The sequence below is a fragment of the Oncorhynchus kisutch genome, linkage group LG23 (genome assembly GCF_002021735.2).
Source record: "Oncorhynchus kisutch isolate 150728-3 linkage group LG23, Okis_V2, whole genome shotgun sequence".
Lineage (NCBI taxonomy): Eukaryota > Metazoa > Chordata > Actinopteri > Salmoniformes > Salmonidae > Oncorhynchus > Oncorhynchus kisutch.
The window spans coordinates 9,902,548-9,927,650 of NC_034196.2; the positions used below are offsets into that span (position 1 = coordinate 9,902,548).

The 25,103-nt window shown below is 42.6% G+C and overlaps 1 protein-coding gene across 6 annotated transcripts in view; it reads right to left on the reverse strand.

Moving 5' to 3' along the window:
• LOC109868320 (serine/threonine-protein phosphatase 2B catalytic subunit gamma isoform) overlaps window positions 1-21,064 on the reverse strand; it is a 31,383-nt gene extending 10,319 nt beyond the window's left edge. Inside the window, exons 1-9 of one of the 6 annotated variants that reach the window (XM_031803065.1) lie at window positions 20,273-21,064; window positions 15,219-15,416; window positions 15,022-15,146; window positions 12,946-13,057; window positions 12,675-12,820; window positions 12,291-12,508; window positions 12,090-12,184; window positions 11,833-11,958; window positions 11,651-11,728 (exon numbers count right to left, since the gene is read on the reverse strand). In XM_031803065.1, coding sequence (XP_031658925.1) covers window positions 11,651-11,728; window positions 11,833-11,958; window positions 12,090-12,184; window positions 12,291-12,508; window positions 12,675-12,820; window positions 12,946-13,057; window positions 15,022-15,146; window positions 15,219-15,416; window positions 20,273-20,333 — 1,159 coding nt within the window. In that variant the 5' untranslated portion in view covers window positions 20,334-21,064. Of the gene's footprint in view, window positions 1-11,650; window positions 11,729-11,832; window positions 11,959-12,089; window positions 12,185-12,290; window positions 12,509-12,674; window positions 12,821-12,945; window positions 13,058-13,431; window positions 13,619-15,021; window positions 15,147-15,218; window positions 15,417-20,272 lie in introns of those variants that run through there. The other 5 variants (XM_020457787.2, XM_020457788.2, XM_031803068.1 and 2 more) reach the window with 5 other exon arrangements.
• Window positions 21,065-25,103: the final 4,039 nt, after the last annotated feature.

A 25,103-nucleotide genomic window follows, 5' to 3' on the forward strand; every position in this document is an offset into this window, starting at 1 on the left:
CTTTTGGAAACAGAAGATGCGCTATAGGAATGACGGAGTCCATCCAAATCATCTTGGCTCCTGGACCCTGTCTAGGGCTGGGCGGTATACCATATTTTACGATATACCGGTATTGATGCACGGACCGGTTTGGGTTTTTACTTTACCTTCTATAACAGTATTTGAATGTTTGGTTTGTTAAATGTGATGTGTGTAACATCCATTTTTTATATTTTACTTAGCTATTTGAGCCTTCTCTCTCTCCCCTTGCCGCTTTCAATACAGACATAGCCCTGCCCCCTCTCACTAAAGGAGCACGTGTTGTTCGTCGACCATGAGACACTTGTTTTCAGTCTGCATGGTCAATACAGCACATTTAATTAACAATGGTTTTTTAATTGTACCTTTATTTAACCAGGTAGGCCAGTTGAGAACAAGTTCTCATTTACAACTGCGACCTGGCCAAGATAAAGCAAAGCAGTGCGACACAAACAACAGTTACACATGGGATAAACAAACGTACAGTCAATAACACAATAGAAAAATCTATATATAGTGTGTGCAAATGTATTAAGAATAGGGAGGTAAAGGTAATAAATAGGCCATAGTGGCGAAATAATTAAAATGTTGCATTAACACTGGAGTGATAGATGTGCAAGTAGAGATACTGGGGTGCAAAGGAGAAGAAGATAAAAAAATAACAATATGGGGATGAGGTAGTTGGGTGGGCTGTGACAGGTGCAATGTTCGGTAAGCTGCTCTGACAGCTGATGCTTAAAGTTAGTGAGGGAGATAAGACTCCAGCTTCAATGATTTTTGCAATTCGTTCCAGTCATTGGCAGCAGAGAACTGGAAGGCGGCCAAAGGAGGAGTTGGCTTTGGGGATGAAATATACCTGCTGGAGCGCGTGCTACGGGTGGGTGCTTCTATGGTGACCAGTGAGCTGAGATAAGGCGGGGCTTTACCTAGCAAGGACTTATAGATGACCTGGAGCCAGTGGGTTTTGTGACGAATATGAAGCGAGGGCCAGCCGACAAGAGCATAGAGGTCGCAGTGATGGGTAGTATATGGGGCTTTGGTGACAAAATGGATGGCACTGTGATTACTCAGCAAATTGGATGCAGTCTGAGTGTTGGAGGCTATTTTGCAAATGAAGTCAAGGATCGGTAGGATAGTCAGTTTTACGAGGGTGTTTGGCAGCATGAGTGAAGGATGCTTTGTTTGCGAAATAGGAAGCCGAATCTAGATTTAATTTTGGATCGGAGATGCTTAATGTGAGTCTGGAAGGAGAGTTTACAGTCTAACCAGACACATAGAATATGTGGACAACTACAACTACCTAAGTCAGAACCGTCCAGAGTAGTGATGGTAGATGGGCGGGCAGGTACGGGCAGCAATCGGTTGAAGAGCATGCATTTAGTTTTACTTGCATTTAAGAGCAGTTGGAGGCCACGGAAGGAGTGTTGTATGGCATTGAAGCTCGTCTGGAGGTTTGTTAACAGTGTCCAAAGAAGGGCCAGAAGTATACAGAATGGTGTCATCTGCCTAGAGGTGGATCAGAGAATCACCAGCAGCAAAAGCGACATCATTGATGTATACAGAGAAAAGAGTCGACCCGAGAATTGAACCCTGTGGCACCCACATAGAAACTGCTAGAGGTTTGGACAACAGGCCCTCCGACTTGACACACTGAACTCTAAGTAGTTGGTGAACCAGGCGAGGCAGTCATTTTAGAAACCAAGGCTGCCGAGTGTGCCGATAAGAATGTGGTGATTGACAGAGTGGAAAGCCTTGGCCAGGTCGATGAAAATGGCTGCACAGTACGGTCTTTTATCGATGGGGGTTATATCGTTTAGGACCTTGAGCGTGGCTGAGGTGCACCCATGACCAGCTCGGAAACCAGATTGCATAGCGGAGAAGGTACAGTGGGATTCAAAATGGTCGGTGATCTGTTTGTGAACTTGGCTTTCGAAGACTTTAGAAAGGCAAGGTAGGATAGATATAGGTCTGTAACAGTTTGGATCTTGAGTGTCTCCCCCTTTGAAGAGGGGGATAACCGCGGCAGCTTTCCAATCTTTAGGGATCTCAGACGATACGAAAGAGAGGTAGAACAGGCTAGTAATAGGGGTTGCAACAATTGCCTCATAATTTTTAGAGAGGGTCCAGATTGTCTAGCCCAGCTGATTTGTAGGGGTCCAGATTTTGAAGCTCTTTGAGAACATCAGCTATCTGGATTTGGGTGAAGGAGAAATGGGGAGGCTTGGGCAAGTTGCTGTGGGGGGTGCAGAGCTGTTGACCGGGGGTAGCCAGGTGGTAAGCATGGACAACCGGAGAAAAATGCTTATTGCAATTCTCGATTATCGTAGATTTATCAGTGGTGACAGTGTTTCCAAGCCACAGTGAAGTGGGCAGCTGGGAGGAGGTGCTCTTATTCTCCATGGACTTTAGTGCCCCAGAACTTTTTGGAGTTTGTGCTACAGGATGCAAATGTCTGTTTGAAAAAGCTATCCTTTGCTTCCTAACTACCTGTGTATATTGGTTCCTAACTTCCCTGAAAAGTTGCATATCGCGGGGGCTATTCGATGCTAATGCAGTATGCCACAGGATCTTTTTGTGCTGGTCAAGGACAGTTAATTCTGGAGTGAACCAAGGGCTATCTCTGTTCCTAGTTCTACAATTTTTGAAAGGGGAATGCTTATTTAAGATGGTGAGGAAAGCACTTTTTATTTTTTTATTTTACCTTTATTTAACTAGGCAAGTCAGTTAAGAACAAATTCTTATTTTCAATGACGGCCTGTTCTCGGGCAGAACGACAGATTTGTATCTTGTCAGCTCGGGGATTTGAACTTGCAACCTTCCGGTTACTAGTCCAACTCTCTAACCACTAGGCTACCTCTACTGATGGAATGAGGTCAATATCCTTCCAGGATACCCGGGCCAGGTAGATTAGAAAGGCCTGCTCACTGAAGTGTTTTAGGGAGCGTTTGACAGTGATGAGGGGTGGTCATTTGACAGCGGACCCATTATGGACGCAGGCAATGAGGCAGTGATCGCTGAGATCCTGGTTGAAGACAGCAGAGGTGTATTTAGATGGCAAGTTGGTCAGGATGATATATGAGGGTGCCCATGTTTAGGGATTTAGGGTTGTACCTGGTAGGTTCCTTGATAATTTGTGTGCGATTGAGGGCACCTAACTTAGATTGTAGGACGGCCGGGGTGTTAAGCATATCCCAGTTTAGGTCACCTAACAGTACAAACAATGAAGAGAAATTGGGGGCAATTAATTCACATATGGTGTCCAGGGCACATCTGGGGGGTCTATAACAAGTGGCAACAGTGAGAGACTTATTTCTGGAAAGGTAGATTTTTAAATGTAGAAGCTCGAACTGTTTGGGCACAGACCTGGATAGCATGACAGAACTCTGCAAGCTCTCACAACAAAATGTTGTGGTTGGAGATGGACATTTCTGAATTTTTGGTGGCCTTCCTAAGCCAGGGCTCAGACATGGCTAGGACATCAGGGTTGGCAGAGTGTGCTAAAGCAGTGAATAATACAAACTTAGGGAGGAGGCTTCTGATGTTAACATGCATGAAACCAAGGCTTTTATGGTTACAGAAGTCAACAAATTATAGCGCCTGGGGAATAGGAGTGGAACTGGGGGCTACATGCCTGGGTTAACCTCTACATCACCAGAGGAACAGAGGAGGAGTAAGATAAGGGTACAGCTAAAGGCTATAAGAACTGGTCATCTAGTGCGTTGGGACTGAATAAAAGGAGCAGATTTCTGGGCGGGGCAGCATAGATTCAGGGCATAATGTACAGACAATGGTATGGAAGGATGTGAGTACAGTGGAGGTAAACCTAGGCGTTGAGTGATGATGAGAGAGGTTTCATCTCTGGAGGCTCCAGTTAAGCCAGATGAGGTCATTGATGATGACAACAATGCTGTTTTCACTTTGCAACTTAGTATAAATCCAGTAGCGTTCCATAATTCACTAGTAGTTTGTGTCTGTTACATCTGCAAACAGCTAGTTTGTCTTTTCTTAGCAAGTTGGGCCTAAATCGTTTTAGCTGGCTGGCTAGCTAATAAATGTACTGAGTCAGAGCAAACGTAATTAGCTATACAGCCTGATAATACCAGTGATATAGACCTAAATCAGCATGTTTGTGCAACAGTACCTTCTAAATAAAAGAGGAATATGCAAAGAATTAATATGTTAGCTACATGAACCAGCTAAGAGAAAACATTAAATGTAGCCAAAGATTATAGCATCCCCGAGGAAACACTTATCAACACTTTGGATCCTACCCTGCCACAATAACTCCTCCCTTGCATTTTAATTAGTTATCATGTCAAACACTGTATTAAAAGTGCACACTATTATATTATACCTATATAATTAGATGAATCATTCCATTTCCATGATTACAACAGGTCACCCAAGTGTTTTCCTCTAAATCGCAAGTCAAATTGCAATTGCAACATTTGCTGAAACATATGGCCTAGATTGTTTGCCCATATCGTGCATCCCTTTGTGGCAGTGCATTTACCGATGGTCCCTAGGCTATTTAAAAACATAAAATACAGGCAAATCGTAATTTCTTTGTTGTTGAAATACCTCAATATGATATTTTGGCCATATCGCCCAGCCCTAACCCTGTCCATGCATTTTAAGGCTGCTTTGAGAAAATGATTTATCAGTGACCCAAGCCCAGATAATCCCTACCCTTGAGTCGCCGAGTTGTCGTAGTGCTGCTGCAAATGTACATTGTCCCAGGGGCGTTGGCAGTCATAATGTAAGTAACCTCATTTCTGTCCCTCTAACTCCCCTGAATGACCCTCCCAATCCTACATCTTGTGTATGCAGTAATCATGGGCCTATGAACCTGAGTTACACTGCTAGCACTGAGCCGGTTTGCCTTAGAAGGAAGTTCACTGTGTGCAGCTCTCCCTGCATAATCAGCTCAAACATAAATATCACTATCATGTCTACATCTAATAAGCTTGTCACGTAAAGCAATAAAAAAAGAAACACCAAAAAGTGCTAAAAAGAACTTACGAGTAACCGATAACATTCATATACTGACTATCTCTGAAAGTCACTTAGATAATGCCTTTTGATTATACAGTGGTAGCAATACATGGCTTCAACATCTTCAGAAGAGACAGGAATGCCAAATGGTGGAGGTGTTGCCGTGTATGTTCACAGTCATATTCCTGTAAAGCTTAGAGAGGAAATGCTGTTGATGTAATATGGCTACAGATAATTCATTTGCCTCCCCTAAAGCCCATTCTCGTGGGAAGCTGCTATAGACCACCAAGTGCACACAGTCAGTATCTGGATAATGCGTGAAATGTTTGATAATGTATGTGCTATCAACAGAGAGGTATTTTCTGGGTGACCTACATATTGACTGGCTTTCATCAAGCTGCCCACTCAAAAAAAAGCTTCAAACTGTAACCAGTGCATGCAACATGGTTCAGTCAACCTACCAGGGTAGTTACAAACAGCACAGGAATGAAATCCTAAACATGAATTGATCATATCTTTACTAATGCTGCAGAAATCTGCTCTAAAGCAGTATCCAAATCCAACAGATGTAGTGATCATAACATAGCAGCCATACCCAGGAAAAACAAAGTTCCAAAAGCTGGGCCTAATATAGTGTGTATAAGATACAAGACGTTTTACAAGATGTTTTCTAGTGATTCCTATGTTGAAAATGTGGTGTGTAATTTTATTTATTTAACCTTTATTTAACTAGCCAAGTCAGTCTTATTTACAATGACGGCCTACACTGGCCAAGCCAGGATGACGCTGAGCCAATTGTGCGCCGCCCTATGGGACTCCCAATCATGGCCGATTGTGATGCAGCCTGGATAATGAGGAGCAACCAGACGCTGCACTTCACACATTTATGAAATTGCTTATTCCAGTTACTAAATAAGCATGCACCTATTAAGAGAGTTAATGTAAAAACATTTCAATCAGTGTGGAATTGAAAAATTGTAGGGTTGAGATGGATGAGGCAAAGGGAATGACAAATAGATCTGGCTGCACAGCCGATTGGCAAACACACTGTAGATTGAGAAATCATGTGACAAAACCGAACAAAAAGAAGAAGAAACTGTACTATGAAACAAAGATAAATGATATAAAGAATGATAGTAAAAAGCTATGGAGCATCTTCAATTAAATTTTGGCCAAAAAGGCAAACTCTGCTCCATCATTCATTGAATCAGATGGCTCATTCATCACAAAATCCACTAATATTGCAAACTACTTAAATTATTTTTTCATTGGCAAGTTTAGGAAACTTAGATGACATGCCAATAACATATTCTGAACCTACACATCCATGCATAACTGACCAAAGTATGAAAGATAAGCATTGTAATTTTAAATTCCGTAAAGTAAGTGTGGAAGAGGTGAAAAAAATAACAAGCCACCTGGGTCTGACAACTCAGATAGAAAATGACTGAGGATGATAGCGGACGATATTGCCACTCCTATTTAGCATTTCACTGTAAGGTCACCTGTTGCATTCAGAGCATGTGACAAAACATTTCATACAATTTTATTTGCAATCTCTTCAATCTAAGCCTACTGGAATGTGTGTGTCTACAGGCCTGGAGGGAAGCAGGTAAGGGCATTCAACACTTATATAAGTGACTGATGATTGGCTGAGAGAAATTGATAATAAAAAGATTGTGGGAGCTGTTTTGTTAAGACTTTAGTGCAGCTTTTGACATTATCGATCATAATCTGCTGCTGGAAAAACTTGTGTTTTTGGCTTTACATCCCCTGCTATGTTGTGAATTGTCTAACAGACCACAGAGTGTGTTCTTTAATGGAAGCCTCTCCAACATAATTCGATGTAGAGTCAGGCATTCCCCTGGGCAGCTGTCTAGGCCTCTTACTTTTTTCAATCTTTACTAATGACCTGTCACTGGCTCTGAGTAAAGCATGTGTGTCTATGTATCCTAATGACTCAACACTAGACACATCAGCTACCACAGCAAGTGAAACCCCTGCAACACTTAGAGATGCAGTCAGTTTCAGAATGGGTGGTAAAAAATAAGTCCTAAATATTTCAAAACAAGAAGAATTGTATTTGGGAAAAATCATTTGGGACAAATCATTCACTTGCAATGAATAATGTGGAAATTGAGCAAGCCGAGGAGACTAAACTGCTTGGAATAACCCTGGAATGTAAACTCATGATCAAAACACATTGATGCAACAGTAGTTAAGATGGGGAGAAGTCTTCCCACAATAAAGCACTGCTCTGCCTTCCTAACAACGCTATCTACAAGGCAGGTCTTACAGGCCCTAGTTTTGTCGCACCTGGATTAATGTCCAGTTGTGTGGTCAGGTGCCACAAAAAGAAAATTACAACTGGCCATGGGCAGCAGGGCTGGCCCTTAAATGTACACAGAGAGCTAACATTAATGATATGCACGTCAATCTCTCTTGGCTCAAAGTAGAGGAGAGATTGACTTCATCATTACTTGTATTTGAGAGAGGTATTGACATGTTGAATTCAACAAGCTGTCTATTTAAACTACTAGCATGGCCACCCATGCATACACCACTAGACATGATACCAGAGGCGCACAGTACTACATAGAGCCATGATTAAATGGAACTCTATTCCACATCAAATAACTCATGCAAGCAGTAAAAATTGCTTTAAACAAAAACAGATAAAAATACACCTTACGGAACAGCAGGGACTGTGAAGACACACGCACGCGTGGATGTTGTGTTGTAGATATGAGGTAGTAGAGGAGTGGCCTGAGGGCTTACACTTAATGTGTTGTGAAATATGTTGCGTAATGTATTGTAATGTTTTTAAAATTGTATATGACTGCCTTAATATTGCTGTACCCCAGGACAAGTAGCTCCTGCCTTGGCTAATGCAAATCGATAATAAATACAAATACTGAAACCCTGTTTCAGTCTGCTTTCCACCAGACACTGGGAGATAAATGAACCTTTCAGCAGGACAAACAACCTAAAACACAAGCCCAAATCTACACTGGAGTTGCTTACCAAGAAGAAGTGGCCGAGTTACAGTTTTGACTTATATCTACTTGGAAAAACAGTTGAAGTCGGAAGTTTACATACACCTCAGCTAAATACATTTCAACTCAGTTTCACAATTCCTGACATTTAACCCTACAAACAATTCCATGTCTTAGGTCAGTTAGGATCACCACTTTATTTTAAGAATGTGAAATGTCAGAATAATAGTAGAGAGAATGATTTATTTCAGGTTTGAATTCTTTCATCACATTCCCAGTGGGTCAGAAGTTTACATACACTCAATTACTATTTGGTAGCATTGCCTTTAAATTGTTTAACGTTTTGGGTAGCATTCCACAAGCTTCCCTCAATAAGTTGGGTGAATTTTGGCCCATTCCTACTGACCGAGCTGGTGTAACTGAGTCAGGTTTGTAGGCCTCCTTGCATGCACACGCTTTTTCAGTTCTGCCCAAAGATGTTCTGTGGGGTTGAGGTCAGGGCTTTGTGATGGCCACTCCAATATCTTGAATTTGTTGTCCTTAAGCCATTTTGCCACAACTTTGGAAGTATGCTTGGGGTCATTGTCCATTTGGAAGACCCATTTGCGACCAAGCTTTAACCTCCTGACTGATGTCTTGAGACTGATGGCTTCAATATAACCACATAATTGTCCTCCCTCATGATGCCATCTATTTTGTGAAGTGCACCAGTCCCTCCTGCAGCAAAGCACCCCCACAACATGATGCTGCCACCCCCGTGCTTCACGGTTGGGATGGTATTCTTCGGTTTGCAAGCCTCCACCTTTTTCTTCCAAACATAACAATGGTCATTTTGGCCAAAAAGTTCAATTTTTGTTTCATCAGACCAGAGGACATTTCTCCAAAAGGTACAATCTTTGTCCCCATGTGCAGTTACAAACCGTAGTCTGGCTTTTTTATGGTGGTTTTGGAGCAGTGGCTTCTTCCTTGCTGAGCGGCCATTCAGGTTGTGTCGATACAGGACTCGTTTTACTGTGGATATTCGTAGATACTTTTGTACCGGTTTCCTCCAGCATCGTCACAAGGTCCTTTGCTGTTGTTCTGGGATTGATTTGCACAGGATTGTCGTCTCCAGGAGACAGAACGCGTCTCCTTCCTCAGCGGTATGACGGCTGCGTGGTCCCATGGTGTTTATACTTGCATACTATTGTTTGTACAGATGAACGTGGTACCTTCAGGCGTTTGGAAATTGCTCCCAAGGATGAACCAGACTTGTGGAGGTCTACAATTTTGTTTCTGAGGTCTTGGCTGATTTCTTTTGATTTTCCCATGATGTCAAGCAAAGAGGCACTGAGTTTGAAGGTAGGCCTTGAAATACATCCACAGGTACACCTCCAATTGATTCAAATGATGTCAATTAGCCTATCAGAAGCTTCTAAAGCCATGACATCATTTTCTGGAATTTTCCAAGCTGTTTAAAGGCACAGTCAACTTAGTGTATTGTATACTTCTGACCCACTCGAATTGTGATACAATGAATTATAAGTGAAATAATCTAAATAATTACTTGTGTCATGCACAAAGTAAATGTCCTAACCGACTTGCCAAAACTATAGTTTGTTAACAAGAAATTTGTGGAGTGGTTGAAAAACGAGTTTCAATGACTCCAACCTAAGTGTACGTAAATTTCCGACTTCAACTGTATATGGCGATTGTGTAAAATGGGTGAGATTTTATTTTTTTAAAATGGAGAATAAAAAAAAAAAATTCAGGCTGTCAATCAACAAAATGTGAAATAAGTCAAGGGGTATGAATACTTTCTGAAGGCACTATATCTCCGGGGCTAGTTTGTGTTTGTCAAAAGATTACACAATGTAAACGAGTCCATATTTTCATACGGGCACACCTTTTAGTTATCATTAAATGCTTTCAAAATGTGTACATGATTTTCAAAAAAATATATAGTTGGTTTGAGGTTTATAAATCATAATTTACCGATGGTCCCTAGGTTAAATTTACCACAGGCATTACGATACGGTGGCGTGCAGCTGCACTCCGGATTGATAATTACTTGTGTGCAGCCAGCTGGGGGGCATATGGTTTGATTTGAAACAAAACCCACTTTCATTCACGTTGTGACACTGTCTCGTCCATAAATCACACAACACTGTCTCGTCCACAAACACAAATCACACAACACTGTCTCGTTCACAAATCTCACAACACTCTGTTTTGGATGAGACGGACTTTAAGACCAAAATTTTCTTATTTACACTTAATAGTACATTTTGAGAGTGGAATAAATATTTCTAACTCATTTCTGACTAATATTAACTCCACATTGGCTATTTTCTAAAATAAAAGAAGTTGGTTTTTAGGGGCAGTTGCTCTTTAAAAGCAGACCTTCAGTCTCAAACTTATAATTGATGCTTTTAACCAGAGGAAGAGGCGATGCAAGAGGTTTCACTTTTGCCAAAATCTGTCCATAAATACCCCAATGCGTTTCTATGGGCTTATCTTGCACCTAAGCTTGTCGCCTGCCTTCCTGCCTTTGAGACAAGGACTCAAGGGCGGCAGATGAGCATCGTGTCCATTTTAGGGATGTGTACGGTTCTCTGAATATTTGAACGGATGCTAGTATTCGAATACTTGTGAGAGTATACATTTTAGCGAGAAAACAATGATAGGCCTATTTTATAACTGAAAAATGTAATATTCATGTGACATAGTTGCATACAAGAATATACCATGATTTTCAAATGATTAATTTCATAAAACCACCAACTTTTCAATTTAGTTTTTACAATGTGCACGGTGCGCCCCATACAAATACTGACAGATGACCGGTAGCCTTCATGTGTGTAACTTGCTGTTTTTGTTGGCCAATCAAGGGGGAAAAGAGGCTCAGCGTGTAGCAAGTGGAGTGAGAGTTTACTAAAGCAATGCAAAATGGATGAAATTACAGAATTAAAAGTTACAGAAATGAGAAGGAGTAGGGCAACCAATAGGTAGGCAACCAACTGGTAGGCTGTTGTTTTATCTGAATGGGGGTTTGGGAGAAAGTGCAGCATGTGGCCTCAACTAGCTGACTAGCGGAGCTAGCTTCTCTAGCTAGGCTACTCCAGTCAAGACAGGCACTGTTATATGGGATCATAAATAACATTGTGGCTGCTACAAGTGAGATAGTCTAGGCTGTAGTAGAGTTGCTCTCTCTTCCCCCGTCTGCTCGTTCCCATCTCATAAATTACAAACCGGCCCATCTGCAGCTGCAGCAATAGCGCGGCAGCCTTTATCCCTCACGCAGCAGTGCTTAGGTTAGAAGAGTCACATGTATTTCGAATATCCGGCAAAAAAAATGCATGATACTATTCCAATAGAGAAATTATTTCAAACCCCCATCCCTAGTCATTATATACAGATCTTTGTTCTAACAACCCTTTAGATCTGTCTATTTACCTTCACATCTACCGTTGCTCTGTGATGAGCAATAACGCACTTCAGTCAAAAACAACTTCACTTCCTTAAGTTTCAGTTCCTCCTTGAAGAAACAAAATGCTGCTATTTCAGCCTCTTCTCATCATTTGCTTACATTGAAAGTCAATATATATAAAAAATATTTAAATAAATAAAAAGAGTTCTTAACAGGGCGTGTGTTTTTTTACCCTCGCAGGTGTCGTCTCCTTCAGACATGAGCTCGTCGTCAGAGCAGATGTTGAGCACGTTAACCAGCATCTCTGTCACTGTAGGAACACACACACAGGGTTACCACACGAACACACAACGTTATCTCACAGGTCAGTTTTGCAAAGGTAACATGGAGCCCAAAGTGATCACACACACTCACCTTTCTCGCCTACAAAGGGCAGAGACCAGGTGAAGACATCCATGAAGTTGGGCAGCCAGTAGGGGTGGGGGGAGCAGTTGAACTGCCTGATGTTCATCACGTTGTTCTCATACTTCAGCACCGCCGCTACAAGGACACACACACATATATATACATAATCTATCTACCCTGTGTTGCCATGGTTTCTATCCTGTCGTCATGGTTTCTTCCCTGTTGTCATGGTTTGAAATGGAGTGTGGCCTTGGTCATTTCTTTACCTTTGTTGTTGTACACGTCCAGGTAATTCGGCGCAGAGAAGATCGTGATCAGAGAAGGAAAACCTGTCGTCTGGCTTTTCCTGTACATTCTATACCTGAAATACACATTAAACAGGAAATACACTGTTAATATCACAAAACAGTATTATACTACTACTAATATTCTTATTATTCATGCGTCATATCATGGATAATACTCACCCAGCGTCTTGGGCTTCATGTGCTCTTATTACTGACAGCAGATTATTGTTCATCAGAAAGTCACATACTGCTGGGTAACTGTAGAAGTAGGAGCAGCCTCTAACAGAGTTATGAGCAAAGTGTTCCTGGGTCTTCTCAGAGCCGTAGTCTTCTCCAGGGTCTGACCACAGCAGGTCACACATGGGTCCGAATGCAGGGGGCTCCTTAAACCGATCCAGCTGGTCAACACAAGAGTTAAACAAAGTTGATCTACAGGGTTTCCCAATTAAAACACAGTTAAATAACTCATTAGACCAGTCAAAACACTTAACATAGCCAGCTAAACCAATTCAAATGATTAAGTTAACCCAGAGCAGGTCAGGGGATAGAGGTCAGGGGTCATACCTTGCGTATGTCATCCAGGCAGGTGATTTCAGGGCTCAGGCCTCCGTGGACACATAGGAACTGCTGGTTGAGGAGCGCAGCCAAGGGAAGGCAGTCAAACGCCTCCATACACGCATCATACACACGCTCAGAGTACTTTATCTTACCTAGAACAACAAAGAGGACATTATTACTATTACACCCATGCACCCACCCACACATAGGCACACCCACAGGCGCACACACTAAATACACAAGGGCCACTCACACTAAATACACAAGGACCACTCACACTCTTGTTTAAAGGTGAAGTACTCTGTGAGATGTCGGCACTCATGGTTTCCTCTGAGTAGGAACAGAGTGGTGGGGTGGTTGATCTTCAGAGTCCACAGGAACAACACGCACTGAAGATAGAAAGAGTGTGTGTGAGATCCCTCTCATGATGCTAACGTTAGTATCATAATAAGAATCATAGCTAAGACGCTAACGATAGCTAGCTACGATTCCTACCAAGACGCTAACGTTGGCTACGATTCCTACCATGACGCTAACGTTGGCTACGATTCCTACCATGACGCTAACGTTGGCTACGATTCCTACCATTACGCTAACGTTGGCTACGATTCCTATCATGACGCTAGCGTTTGTTACGATTCCTATCATGACGCTAGTGTTTGTTACGATTCCTATCATGATGCTAGCGTTAGCTACGATTCCTATCATGATGCTAGCGTTAGCTATGATCACCACAGCTAGGATAAAGGCCAACTTCTCTCACATTTCCTCCCATGCGCCAGCCACCTAGCAAATCAAGTTCAAGACAATGAGATTCAGTTCCTTGCCATTGACGCACACACAGCAGAAAGAAAGAGAGCAATGACGTGGGGCACATATCTTCACATACACTATGTGACGTAGTACGGAATATTCAAGGACCACTTGTCTCTAAAGTGCTACTTTCACAACAACTGGCTCTACAGCGCTACTTTCACAACTACTGGCTCTACTTTCACAACTACTGGCTCTACTTTCACAACTACTGACTCTACTTTCACAACTACTGACTCTACTTTCACAACTACTGACTCTACTTTCACAACTACTGACTCTACTTTCACAACTACTGACTCTACTTTCACAACTACTGACTCTACTTTCACAACTACTGACTCTACTTTCACAACTACTGACTCTACTTTCACAACTACTGACTCTACTTTCACAACTACTGACTCTACTTTCACAACTACTGACTCTACTTTCACAACTACTGACTCTACTTTCACAACTACTGACTCTACTTTCACAACTACTGACTCTACTTTCACAACTACTGACTCTACAGCGCTACTTTCACAACTAACTGGCTCTACAGCGCTACTTTCACAACTAACTGGCTCTACAGCGCTACTTTCACAACTAACTGGCTCTACAGCGCTACTTTCACAACTAACTGGCTCTACAGCGCTACTTTCACAACTACTGGCTCTACAGCGCTACTTTCACAACTACTGGCTCTAAAGCGCTACTTTCACAACTACTGGCTCTAAAGCGCTACTTTCACAACTACTGGCTCTAAAGCGCTACTTTCACAACTACTTTCACAACTACTTTCACAACTACTTTCACAACTACTGGCTCTACAGCGCTACTTTCACAACTACTGGCTCTAAAGCGCTACTTTCACAACTACTGGCTCTAAAGCGCTACTTTCACAACTACTTTCACAACTACTGGCTCTACAGCGCTACTTTCACAACTACTGGCTCTACAGCGCTACTTTCACAACTACTGGCTCTACTGCGCTACTTTCACAACTACTGGCTCTACTGCGCTACTTTCACAACTACTGGCTCTACAGCGCTACTTTCACAACTACTGGCTCTACAGCACTACTTTCACAACTACTGGCTCTACAGCGCTACTTTCACAACTACTGGCTCTATAGCGCTACTTTCACAACTACTGGCTCTACAGCGCTACTTTCACAACTACTGGCTTTACAGCGCTACTTTCACAACTACTGGCTCTACTTTCACAACTACTGTCTCTACAGCGCTACTTTCACAACTACTGGCTCTACAGCGCTACTTTCACAACTACAAAAAGTACCGGAGAATCTCTTTAATTCATTAGAATACATGCTATTCACAGCCTTCCCACAATATTTTGAAACCCAACCGTGTGTGTTGGGTTAGGGAGGGTAGTGTGCGTTTCTGTTCGTCTGTGTGGGGGAGGGCGGTGGTACTGGGTAGTGTGCTTCCTGTCTATTTAAAGATGTGCTCCTAAGCCCTGCGACTCAAGGCTGTGTAACAGGCCATGACTCCAAATGTCAGATGAAACAGCAGATGCTGAAACACACACTGACCTCGATGCTGAAGTACCCTCGATCAACATAGTCCCCCAGGAACAGGTAGCGGGTGCTGTTGGGCGAGCCGCCCACCTCAAACAGCTTCATCAGGTCAAAGAACTGGCCATGGACATCCCCACACACTGCAACACACACACACGTTAGAGGTCCGTCTGTCGGAATATGTTAGGGGTTAATTAGAGGTCAGAGGTTACCTGTAATAGGTGCTTCCACCTCCAGCATGCATTTCTCTTGTCGCAGGATGTTGGCTCCATCAGTGATGATGCGTAGAGCTGCTTCCTCCTCAAGGCGGCCCTCCTTAACAAGATGGCTCTTCAGTACCTCAACACTGGGCTTCCCATCTACATACAGGTCCTTTACAGTCAGCCTGGAACCAGGGGGGTAGGGCACCGCTACAACACAATAAAAACAACATTTGTCATTATTTTTTTTATTTAACTAGGCAAGTCAGTTAAGAACAAATTCTTATTTACAATGACGGCCTACCCCGGCCAATGCTGGGCTAATTGTGCATTGCCCTATGGGAGTCCCAATCACGGCCGGATGTGATGCAGCCTGGATTAACGGAATACACACTACTAACTAGAGGTTAATCGGCATGGCCGATTAATTAGGGCCGATTTCAAGTTTACATAACGAATTGGTAAATCGGACTTTTTGGGTGCCGATTATGGCCGATTACATTGCAATCCACAAGGAAACTGCGTGGCAGGCTGACCACCTGTAACGCGAGTGCAGAGTCAAAAGGACCTTGTGGCTGCAAGGAGCCAAGGTAAGTTGCTAGCATTAAACTTCTTACAAAAAACTATCAATCTTCACATATTCACTAGTTAACTATACATGGTTGATGATATTACTAGGTTAACTAGCTTGTCCTGCATTGCATATACAGTTGAAGTTGGCAGTTTACATACACCTTAGCAAAATACATTTAAACTCCGTTTTTCACAATTCCTGACATTTAATCATAGTAAAAATTCCCTGTCTTAGGTAAGTTTGGATCACCACTTTATTTTAAGAATGTGAAGAATAGTAGAGAGAATGATTTATTTCAGATTTCATCACATTCCCAGTGGGTCAGAAGTTTGCATACACTCAATTAGTATTCGGTATCATTGGCTTTAAATTGTTTAACTTGGGTCAAACGTTTTGGGTAGCCTTCCACAAGCTTCCCACAATAAGTGAATTTTGGCCCACTACTCCTGACAGAGGCTGGTGTAACTAAGTCAGGTTTGTAGGCCTCCTTGCTTGCACACGCTTTTTCAGTTCTGCCCACAAATTTTCTATAGGATGAGGTCGAGGCTTTGGGATGGCCACTCCAATACCTTGACTGTGTTGTCCTTAAGCCATTTTGCCACAACTTTGGAAGTATGTTTGGGGTCATTGTCCATTTGGAAGACCCATTTGAGACTTTTCCTGTCTCATGATGCCATCTATTTTGTGAAGTGCACCAGTCCCTCCTGCAGCAAAGCACCCCCACAACATGATGCTGCCACCCCTGTGCTTCACGGTTGGGATGGTATTCTTCGGCTTGCAAGCCCCCCCCCCCTTTTCCTCCAAACATATCAATGGTCATTATGGCCCTACAGTTCTATTTTTGTTTCATCAGACCAGAGGACATTTCTCAAAAAAGTATGATCTTTGTCCCCATGTGCAGTTACAAACCATAGTCTGTCTTTTTTATGGTGGTTTTGGAGCAGTGGCTTCGGAGCAGTGGCTTCTTCCTCGTTGAGCGGACTTTCAGGTTATGTCGATATAGGACTCATTTTACTTTGGATATAGATTCTTGTGTACCTGTTTCCTCCAGCATCTTCACAAGGTTGTTTGCTGTTGTTCTGGGATTGATTTGCACTTTTCGCACCAAAGTACATTCATCTCTAGGAGACAGAACGCGTCTCCTTCCTGAGCGGTATGACGGCTGCGTGGTTACATTGTGTTTATACTTGCGTACTATTGTTTGTACAGATGAACGTGGTACATTCAGGCATTTGGAAATTGCTCCCAAGGATGAACCAGACTTGTGGAGGCCTACAATTTTGTTTATGAGGTCTTGACTGATTTATTTTGATTTTCCCATGATGTCAAGCAAAGAGGCACTGAATTTGAAGGTAGGCCTTGAAATACATCCACAGGTACATGTCCAATTGACTCAAATGATGTCAATTAGCCTATCAGAAGCTTCTAAAGCCATGACATTTTCTGGAATTTTCAAAGCTGTTTAAAGGCACAGTCAACTAAGTCTATGTAAACTTCTGACCCACTGGAATTGTGATACCGTGAATTATAAGTGAAATAAACTGTCTGTAAACAATTGTTGGAAAAATTAGATGTCCTAACCGACTTGCCAAAACTATAGTTTGTTAAAAAGAAATTTGTGGAGTGGTTGAAAAACAAGTTTTAATGACCCCAACCTAAGTGTATGTAAACTTCCAACTTTAACTGTAATCAATGCGGTGCCTGTTAATTTATCATCGAATCACAGCCTACTTCAACTTCGCCAAACAGGTTATGATTTAACAAAAGCGCATTGCCGATAAAAGCACAATCTTTGCACAAATGTACCTAACCATAAACATCAATGCCTTTCTTAAAATCAATAGACAGAAGTATATATTTTTTAAATCTGTATATTTAGTTAAAATAAATTCATGTTAGCAGGCAATATTAACTAGGGAAATTGTTTCACTTCTCTTGCGTTCAGTGCAAGCAGAGTCAGGGTATATGCAACCGCTTGGGCTGTCTGGCTCGAGTAATCGGTATCGGCTTTTTTTGGTCCTCCAATAATCATTATCGGCATTGAAAAATCATAATCGGTCGACCTCTACTACCAACACTAACCGCTGTAAATAATTAAGTGCATTAAACACCCTCTAGCATCTATTGGTCAATTGAACCCCAGGACCCACCCCCTAATGTATCTATTGGTCAATTGAACCCCAGGACACACCCTCTGGAGACCTCAGGGTGCCCATCCTTTCACAAAAAGGTGTTGGCTCTAGAGAAAGACAGAGAGCGTTTATGGGTGTACTGCATGGCTGAGTGAGTGGGTAAGAATAGAGCGTCACATTTGCATTAGGACTAGTTACTTCTATCAGGAAGAGCAGGTTTGACTGGCAAATAACCATCTCTATCTGTGTCTCTCTCTCTCTTCTGTCTGTCTCCAGGCTATATTAAATGTTAAGTCCTAGCCACATTATTAATCTACCATTCATTCATTAGAACCCGGTCTTTTATGTTATCATCGGCGTGGCGCCAGGTATTGCATCCATAATTTCCGCTATGAAAATAGCAAAAATATTTATTCCCTTCGGTCTCGCTATCTCTCGATTGGCTTTCTCGGCCGAGTGATCTAGTTAGTGTAAAACTTCAAAACAGAAGCAGGTCACACAGACAGACTGAGCCAATCATGTCACATTAAACTAGTTCATCATATCTAACCCATACACTGAATACTGGTTCATCTTATCCAGAGTGACTCCACACTAAACACATTCTAGTCCCGGGCCCATATCCATAGAGTTCTTCCCTGGGACCTGCATCAGGGCCCATATCCATACATGCATGTGTGACATAGTCGTTACACAGGCAGAGTGATGCAGCTGGCTGGCCTGATCAGGTTACCATCGGTAAATAAGCCAAAAGGTCAAAACGTCAACCCTCACAGCGCATTGACAACCCACTCACACAGGCGCCCACACACACACACCTCTGACCAAAAACGGATTATTGATCGCAGCCAATTCTTTTAAAAAGCATGCTCGCGTCGCACTAGAAACATTTAAAGGCATAGGCCGCATTATTTTTGACAAACAACGGTCCGCCACTAATCAAAATATTAGCATGAGAGATATGTTCTGCCAACTTTCTATTTGATTTTAAATGCTATAAAAATACATTTAAAACTACAGATTAAGCAGATTTGGATTTACACAAGTTACATCGTGTGTGTATATAATTTAAAGAATATTTTTTAAATGTAATTGAATGTGTACTATGCCAGCTAAAAGCTGAATTAGAGTACACTAACATACAAGAAAAACATTTCAATGAATAAGATGAAATACAACAAAATCAAAAGATAAGGGAGCAAGAAGCAAGAATGGAGGTAGAACAGTCTGAGCGGTGGAGGGAGCATCTTGGTCAGTCACAGCCAGGGAGGTCAGTGGTCATGTCAGAGTCATGCTATAGACCTATGTATGAGTGTGTGAGGGGTAGCAATGTGATCGTATATAGCCTAGTGCTTTCTGTAGGATGATGGTTAGCCTGGCAGCGTCAGAGAGATGCAGGTATAATGACATCATCTTCATGCTCCTAAGCACCACTTACCCACTGAGCCTATCACTCACTCACACTCTCTCTCTTTGGGTCCACAACAAAGTACATTGTCATAAAGCCAGAGGTCACTACTTACTCCTCGTCAATCCCTGTGGCTAAACCCAAAGTCCTGTTGTTATTTTCATAATATAGATCAGGGTTAGATCAGGCTACACGCAGTACCTGATACCTGTTACAGTTGAGACAGAGCAATAACTATGCACTGTTAGGCCTGCCATCTGCATGCTGTACCATTCAAGTCCATTACAAATAGAAGCAGATTCTTCAAAAGCAAATGTTGCAATTTGGTAGCAAAGCAAATCCCCCCCCTCCTAATAGGCCACCCAGGCTGTAAATCAAAAAGACCTGCTCTATGGCACTCAATCCACTGACAGTCATAGAGTATATGCCGCAGGAACCGTGTGTGTGTGTGTGTGTGTGTGTAGATCCTCACACACACACCCTCTCTTTTTCTTTCTCACACACACACACACACACACACACACACACACACACACACACAGGTCTACTGAACCAGACATACATCAAACAGACAGACACACATTTATTTCAGTTCAGTCAGATTCAACAAAAATAGAATCAAGCTAGGACTAGGAGGCTCAAAAACAGTTGACTACCTAGTTTGTTAGTCCAAGATTGACGGTGTCAAATATTTACTAGCTAGCTGCTTGACATTCTATCATGACATGTCATGTCCTCCTACTAGTACTGCAGGCTAACAAGCTAGCAAGGGATGCTAGGAAATAAACAGACATATTATCCCACTTGCGCCAAACAGTGAACAACAATGACCTAACTAGCTAGTTAGCTTGATTGCTAGTTAACTAACTAGCTGTAATAATCGTGTAACTAGCTAGCTAACGTTAAATTATCTGCAACCACTTGCTGAATTAATAGAGATACGACTGTATACCTTTAATGGGCCGCTCGGTGGTGGACAGTTTGGTTGGCGTTTGGTCTTTCGTCACCGACATCTCGGTGTGTCTTCCCCAGCAGGAAACAGCTAGCTAATGGTGTGAATTCCTCGGCGTAGCTAGCAGGCTAGCTGGTAAAATGAGCTAGCCGTGCTGCTAGCTAGCTAGCTGGAACAGCACCTCTGGATCCGCAGCGTTCCTCTACGGCAGCGGGCTTGTAGACTAGGGCAGTGCAGATCAACTAGGCAGGAGCGTAAATTAGTTAGCTAGCTATAGATGTGAGGGGGAGGGAAAGGGGAAGATCACTTTAACCACTAAATGAAAGCTTTTTTCCTGCCTTGTCTCTCTGCCCTGCGCGGCGGAGGTAACGTTAGCTAGCCAGCTGCTGTCAATTTCTGTCAGATGAATCGACCGCTCCAGTCCAGGAAACGATTTCCAACCAATCTCACTGTCACTTTGCTCAGGTTTACACACCGCGCATCAGTTCATGTCTTAATTTCATCTGTTTGTTCTTGGCTGTACCTCATTTGGTCCAGGCCTCTCGGTTTGGGTTTTGGTCGTGATCAAATGTATCGTCCAGACTCTGCTGTCGGATTACTGTAATCCACCACAAACGGATTTCCTACAACATGGCTGTGTCTGTCTAACGCATGGTGTTGTGGGTAGTGTAGTATTATTGTCATGCCGGCACACACCTATGGGACACACACTTATGGGACACAAACTATGGGACATACACTTATGGGACACAGGGCACAGCTGTCTGCTTGTAGGCCGCACACACACACACTGGTTTTCTTTCAGCACCAACATATTATTGGTCAAGTGTCTTGAAAATGTACCTTCGTGCACGCTGTTAAGGCTGTTTGGACATTTTGCATGTGTAAACTCGTTTTTATGCATAGGAGGGGACATGCTATTGGACATACCGCACCTACATACCTAACCTGCTGTGTCACCGTCCCTTCGCTGATTTTCTTCACTTCTGGTTCAACAGACAATTCACTTCTCAGAACAGTTGTTTTAGTCAATATACTCCCCGGACACTAGATGTCGCTAGCCACTAGTGATGTAGGCTTCAGTACAATGACGTTAACCTGACTCATGCAAGAAATTGCTTTCTACTGTCAGTTTTTGACTATTTAAAAAACTATTGAAATCCACCTTGCCCCTACAACGAAAAAAAACGATATGTCTGATGTTGATTGAAGTCTTTATTGTAATTGAGAAATGGCTCAAATTACTGCACAGCTCATGAGACCTCCACATGATGATGAGTAGGCCTATTCCTCTCCCCTCAGCGGGTTAGCTTGGGCAGACTGGTCACAATGGGGGCCTAGTGTAGGCACTGAGAGGGTTGTTTATAGTAGGGTTCAAGCTGTAGTTATACATGTTGAACACGTTCTAAGGGTTGTAGTAGTTGGGGTATGTGTAGTAAGGGTTGTAGGGGTTGTTTGGTGATGGTCCTGGTGGTAGCTGTAGTGCCAGTGGGTTGGGCCAATGGAGCTCCAATAAGGCTTGGACTCTGGGAGAGAAGACATCATCAATGATATGAGAAATAAATCATGAGCGAGACTTTTCCCAACACCACCTCCCCCTAAAAGATAATACAACGTCACTATGGCCGTGTAAGTACAGACATGCTTTAAAGTGTGAAGAAGACATGGCAATGTTCTCTTACCTCAACATTTCCACTCTTTTCAGGTTCTTGTTGATCCACCTATATTATAGTATTATAAACAGAAAATGTATTTTATACGCTTGTGTGTCCGCTGGTATCAGACAGATAGCAATACTCAAGTGCTTAGCTATTATTCAGAATCCATTAGACTTGCCAGAGCAGTAAGACATACACTGAAAAGTTTGTTCTGTGAGAAGGACAATGACATACAGACTTACTCACCATTATATGTTGATTACGATACACCTTTGGGATTTTGTGAAAAGTATACAGTATATGAAATGTAATTTATAGAGAAGATAGGGTATCTTACCTCTTCTGGATAAGTTAGCTGCTTAATTACTTGCTTAATGATTAACTAACCACAGCACAACAGTGTGATGAAACCCTATACTGTCATCATGGATTACACCGATTGATGTAATAAGCAAAATACAAATAAAGTGTGCACCAAGTGTAATATCTTCTCCTCACAGCTTACTGATTTGAGGTTAGTGTTTGTAATCATGTCAATGCTAAAGTATTTCATCTCAGTATGGAGTTAATGTGGGCTACAGTTATTCCTCTATATCAGTGGTTCCCAACCTTTTTTGGTTACTGTACCACCAAGTACATATTGCTCTCTGCCCAGAGTACCCCTGTGGTCTCATGAGTCTTCTCAAGGAGCCCCTGTGTCCTAGTACCCCTGATTGGGAAACACTGCTCTACTGAGTATCCAATGGTGTCTACTCTATAGGATTAGCTACATCCTTTTAGCATAAAGCGCTTGGTCAAGGATTATGAGGGCTTTGAGGGGTATGATTAGGGGTTCGATAAAAGCAGAATAGTATACTTGTACAATATAAAATCAATAATCCCAGAGGGGGTGGGGTATATGGCCAATATACCACAGCTAAGGGCTGTTCTTATGCACGATGCAACACGGAGTGACAGGATACAGCAATTAGCTGTGGTATACTGGCCATATATCAAACCCCTGAGCTACCTTATTGCTATTATAAACTGGTTACCAATAATTAATTAGAGCAGTAAAAATACATGTTTTGTCACACCCGTGGTGTACGGTCTGATATACCACAGCTGTCAGCCAATCAGCATTCTGGGCTCAAACCAACCAGTTTATAATGAAAAATAGAAATCACAATGAAATCCACCAACATGATCCACATGAACCAATCCAAATGTCAACATTTATAATGAAACACCTAAAGCCACTACTGTAACATGTACACTGGGAGTCAGGAAGCAAGTATAGGGAGTGCAAATTTAATAATATCTCGCCCAAAACAAGACAAACAAAAACAAAAACAAAGGTGAGTTGCAGACATGAACCAGAGTCAATAACCCCTGAGGAAATAACCAAGGGGAGTGACAGATATAGGGGGGGTAATCAGGAAGGTGATGGAGTCCAGGTGAGTGTCATGAGGCACAGGTGTGCGTAATGATGAGACAACTGACGACGTCGAGCGCAGGAGATAGGGGGAGCGGGAGTAAACGTGACAACTACCTAAACATTATGAAAGTGAATTGGACTTCAAACCAAGCTCATTTATTTTTTCCACAATCCCAAATTACAATTGAACCCACCAGAATCAAGTCTAGACTTTACCATCACAGCATTGCTTCACCCTTTCTATGATATGCTCACCTCAGAAAATACATCAATACTGTGTGTTATTTCCTGTCCAGCAGTGATTCATATTGAATTAAGTTATGGTGGGACTTTGTTTTTGTGGTGAAACTAATTAAACAAATAACAGGGCAGTGATCTGATTGGATAGCTCAGAATATTTATATAACCATTTATATAAGCCCACTAAGATGTCAAATTGGAATTGTAGGATACACAGTCATCTAACTGGATTCATACTCTTTGAACATTTTGTAGATTCACTTTATTCATTGTAAATGGCATGTCAGGTAATTCTGATCTATAAAATTCTGATTATCCTTCATACAGGGAGCCTTATAACGACGGTTATTCTACTTGAGAGCTTCTGTCTTGCTGCCCCAGTAAGTGCATGATTAAAAGAATGTAACACATTTATCAAAATGGTACGTCACCTGAACATCAGTTCTGATATATTAGATTACTTTCTCTCAACATAGGTGGATGACAAAACAAGGGGAGTCAAATTTGGGGTGAGTGTCTGTGATTGTAAAGAATGTGTGCTTCTGATATTGATCAACATTCACAAGGCCGCAGGGCCAGACGGATTACCAAGGAGTGTACTCCGAGCATGCGCTGACCAACTGGCAAGTGTTTTCACTGACAATTCATCTTGTCCCTGACCGAGTCTGTAATGCCAACATGTTTCAAGCAGACCACCATAGTCTCTCTGCCCAAGAACACTAAGATAGTATGCCTAAATGACTACTGACCCGTAGCACTCACATCTGTAGCCATGATGTGCTTTGAAAGGCTGGTCATGGCTCAAATCAACACCATTATCCCAGAAACACTAGACCCACAGATGACGCAATCTCTATTGCACTCCACACTGCCCTTTCCCCCGCTGGTCAAAAGGATCACCGGTGTGGGAATGCTATTAATTGACTACCGCTCAGCTTTCAACACCATAGTGACCTCAATGCTCATCACTAAGCTAAGAACACTGGGACTAAACACCTCCCTCTGCAACTAGATCCTGGACTTCCTGATGGGTGGTAAGGGTTGGTAACAATACATCTGCCACGCTTAACCCTCAACAAGGGCGCCCCTCAGGGGTGCGTGCTCAGTCCCCTCCTGTACTCCCTGTTCACCCATTACTGCACGGCCAGGCACGACTCCAGCACCATCATGAAGTTTTCCGACGACACAACAGTGGTAGGCCTGATCACCGACAACGATGAGACAGCCAGAGGAGGTCAGAGACCTGGCAGTGTGGTGCCAGGACAACAACCCCTGCCTCAACATGATCAAGATGAAGGAGATTGTGGACTACTGGAAAAGGAGGGCCGGGCACACCCCCATTCTCATCGACGGGGCTGTAGTGGAGAAGGTTGAGAGTTCCTTGGCGTCCACATCACCAATAAACTATCATGGTCCAACCACACCAAGACAGTTGTGAAGAGGACGCGACAACGCCTGTTCCCCCCCAGGAGACTGAAAAGATTTGGAATGGGTCCTCAGATCCACAACTGCACCA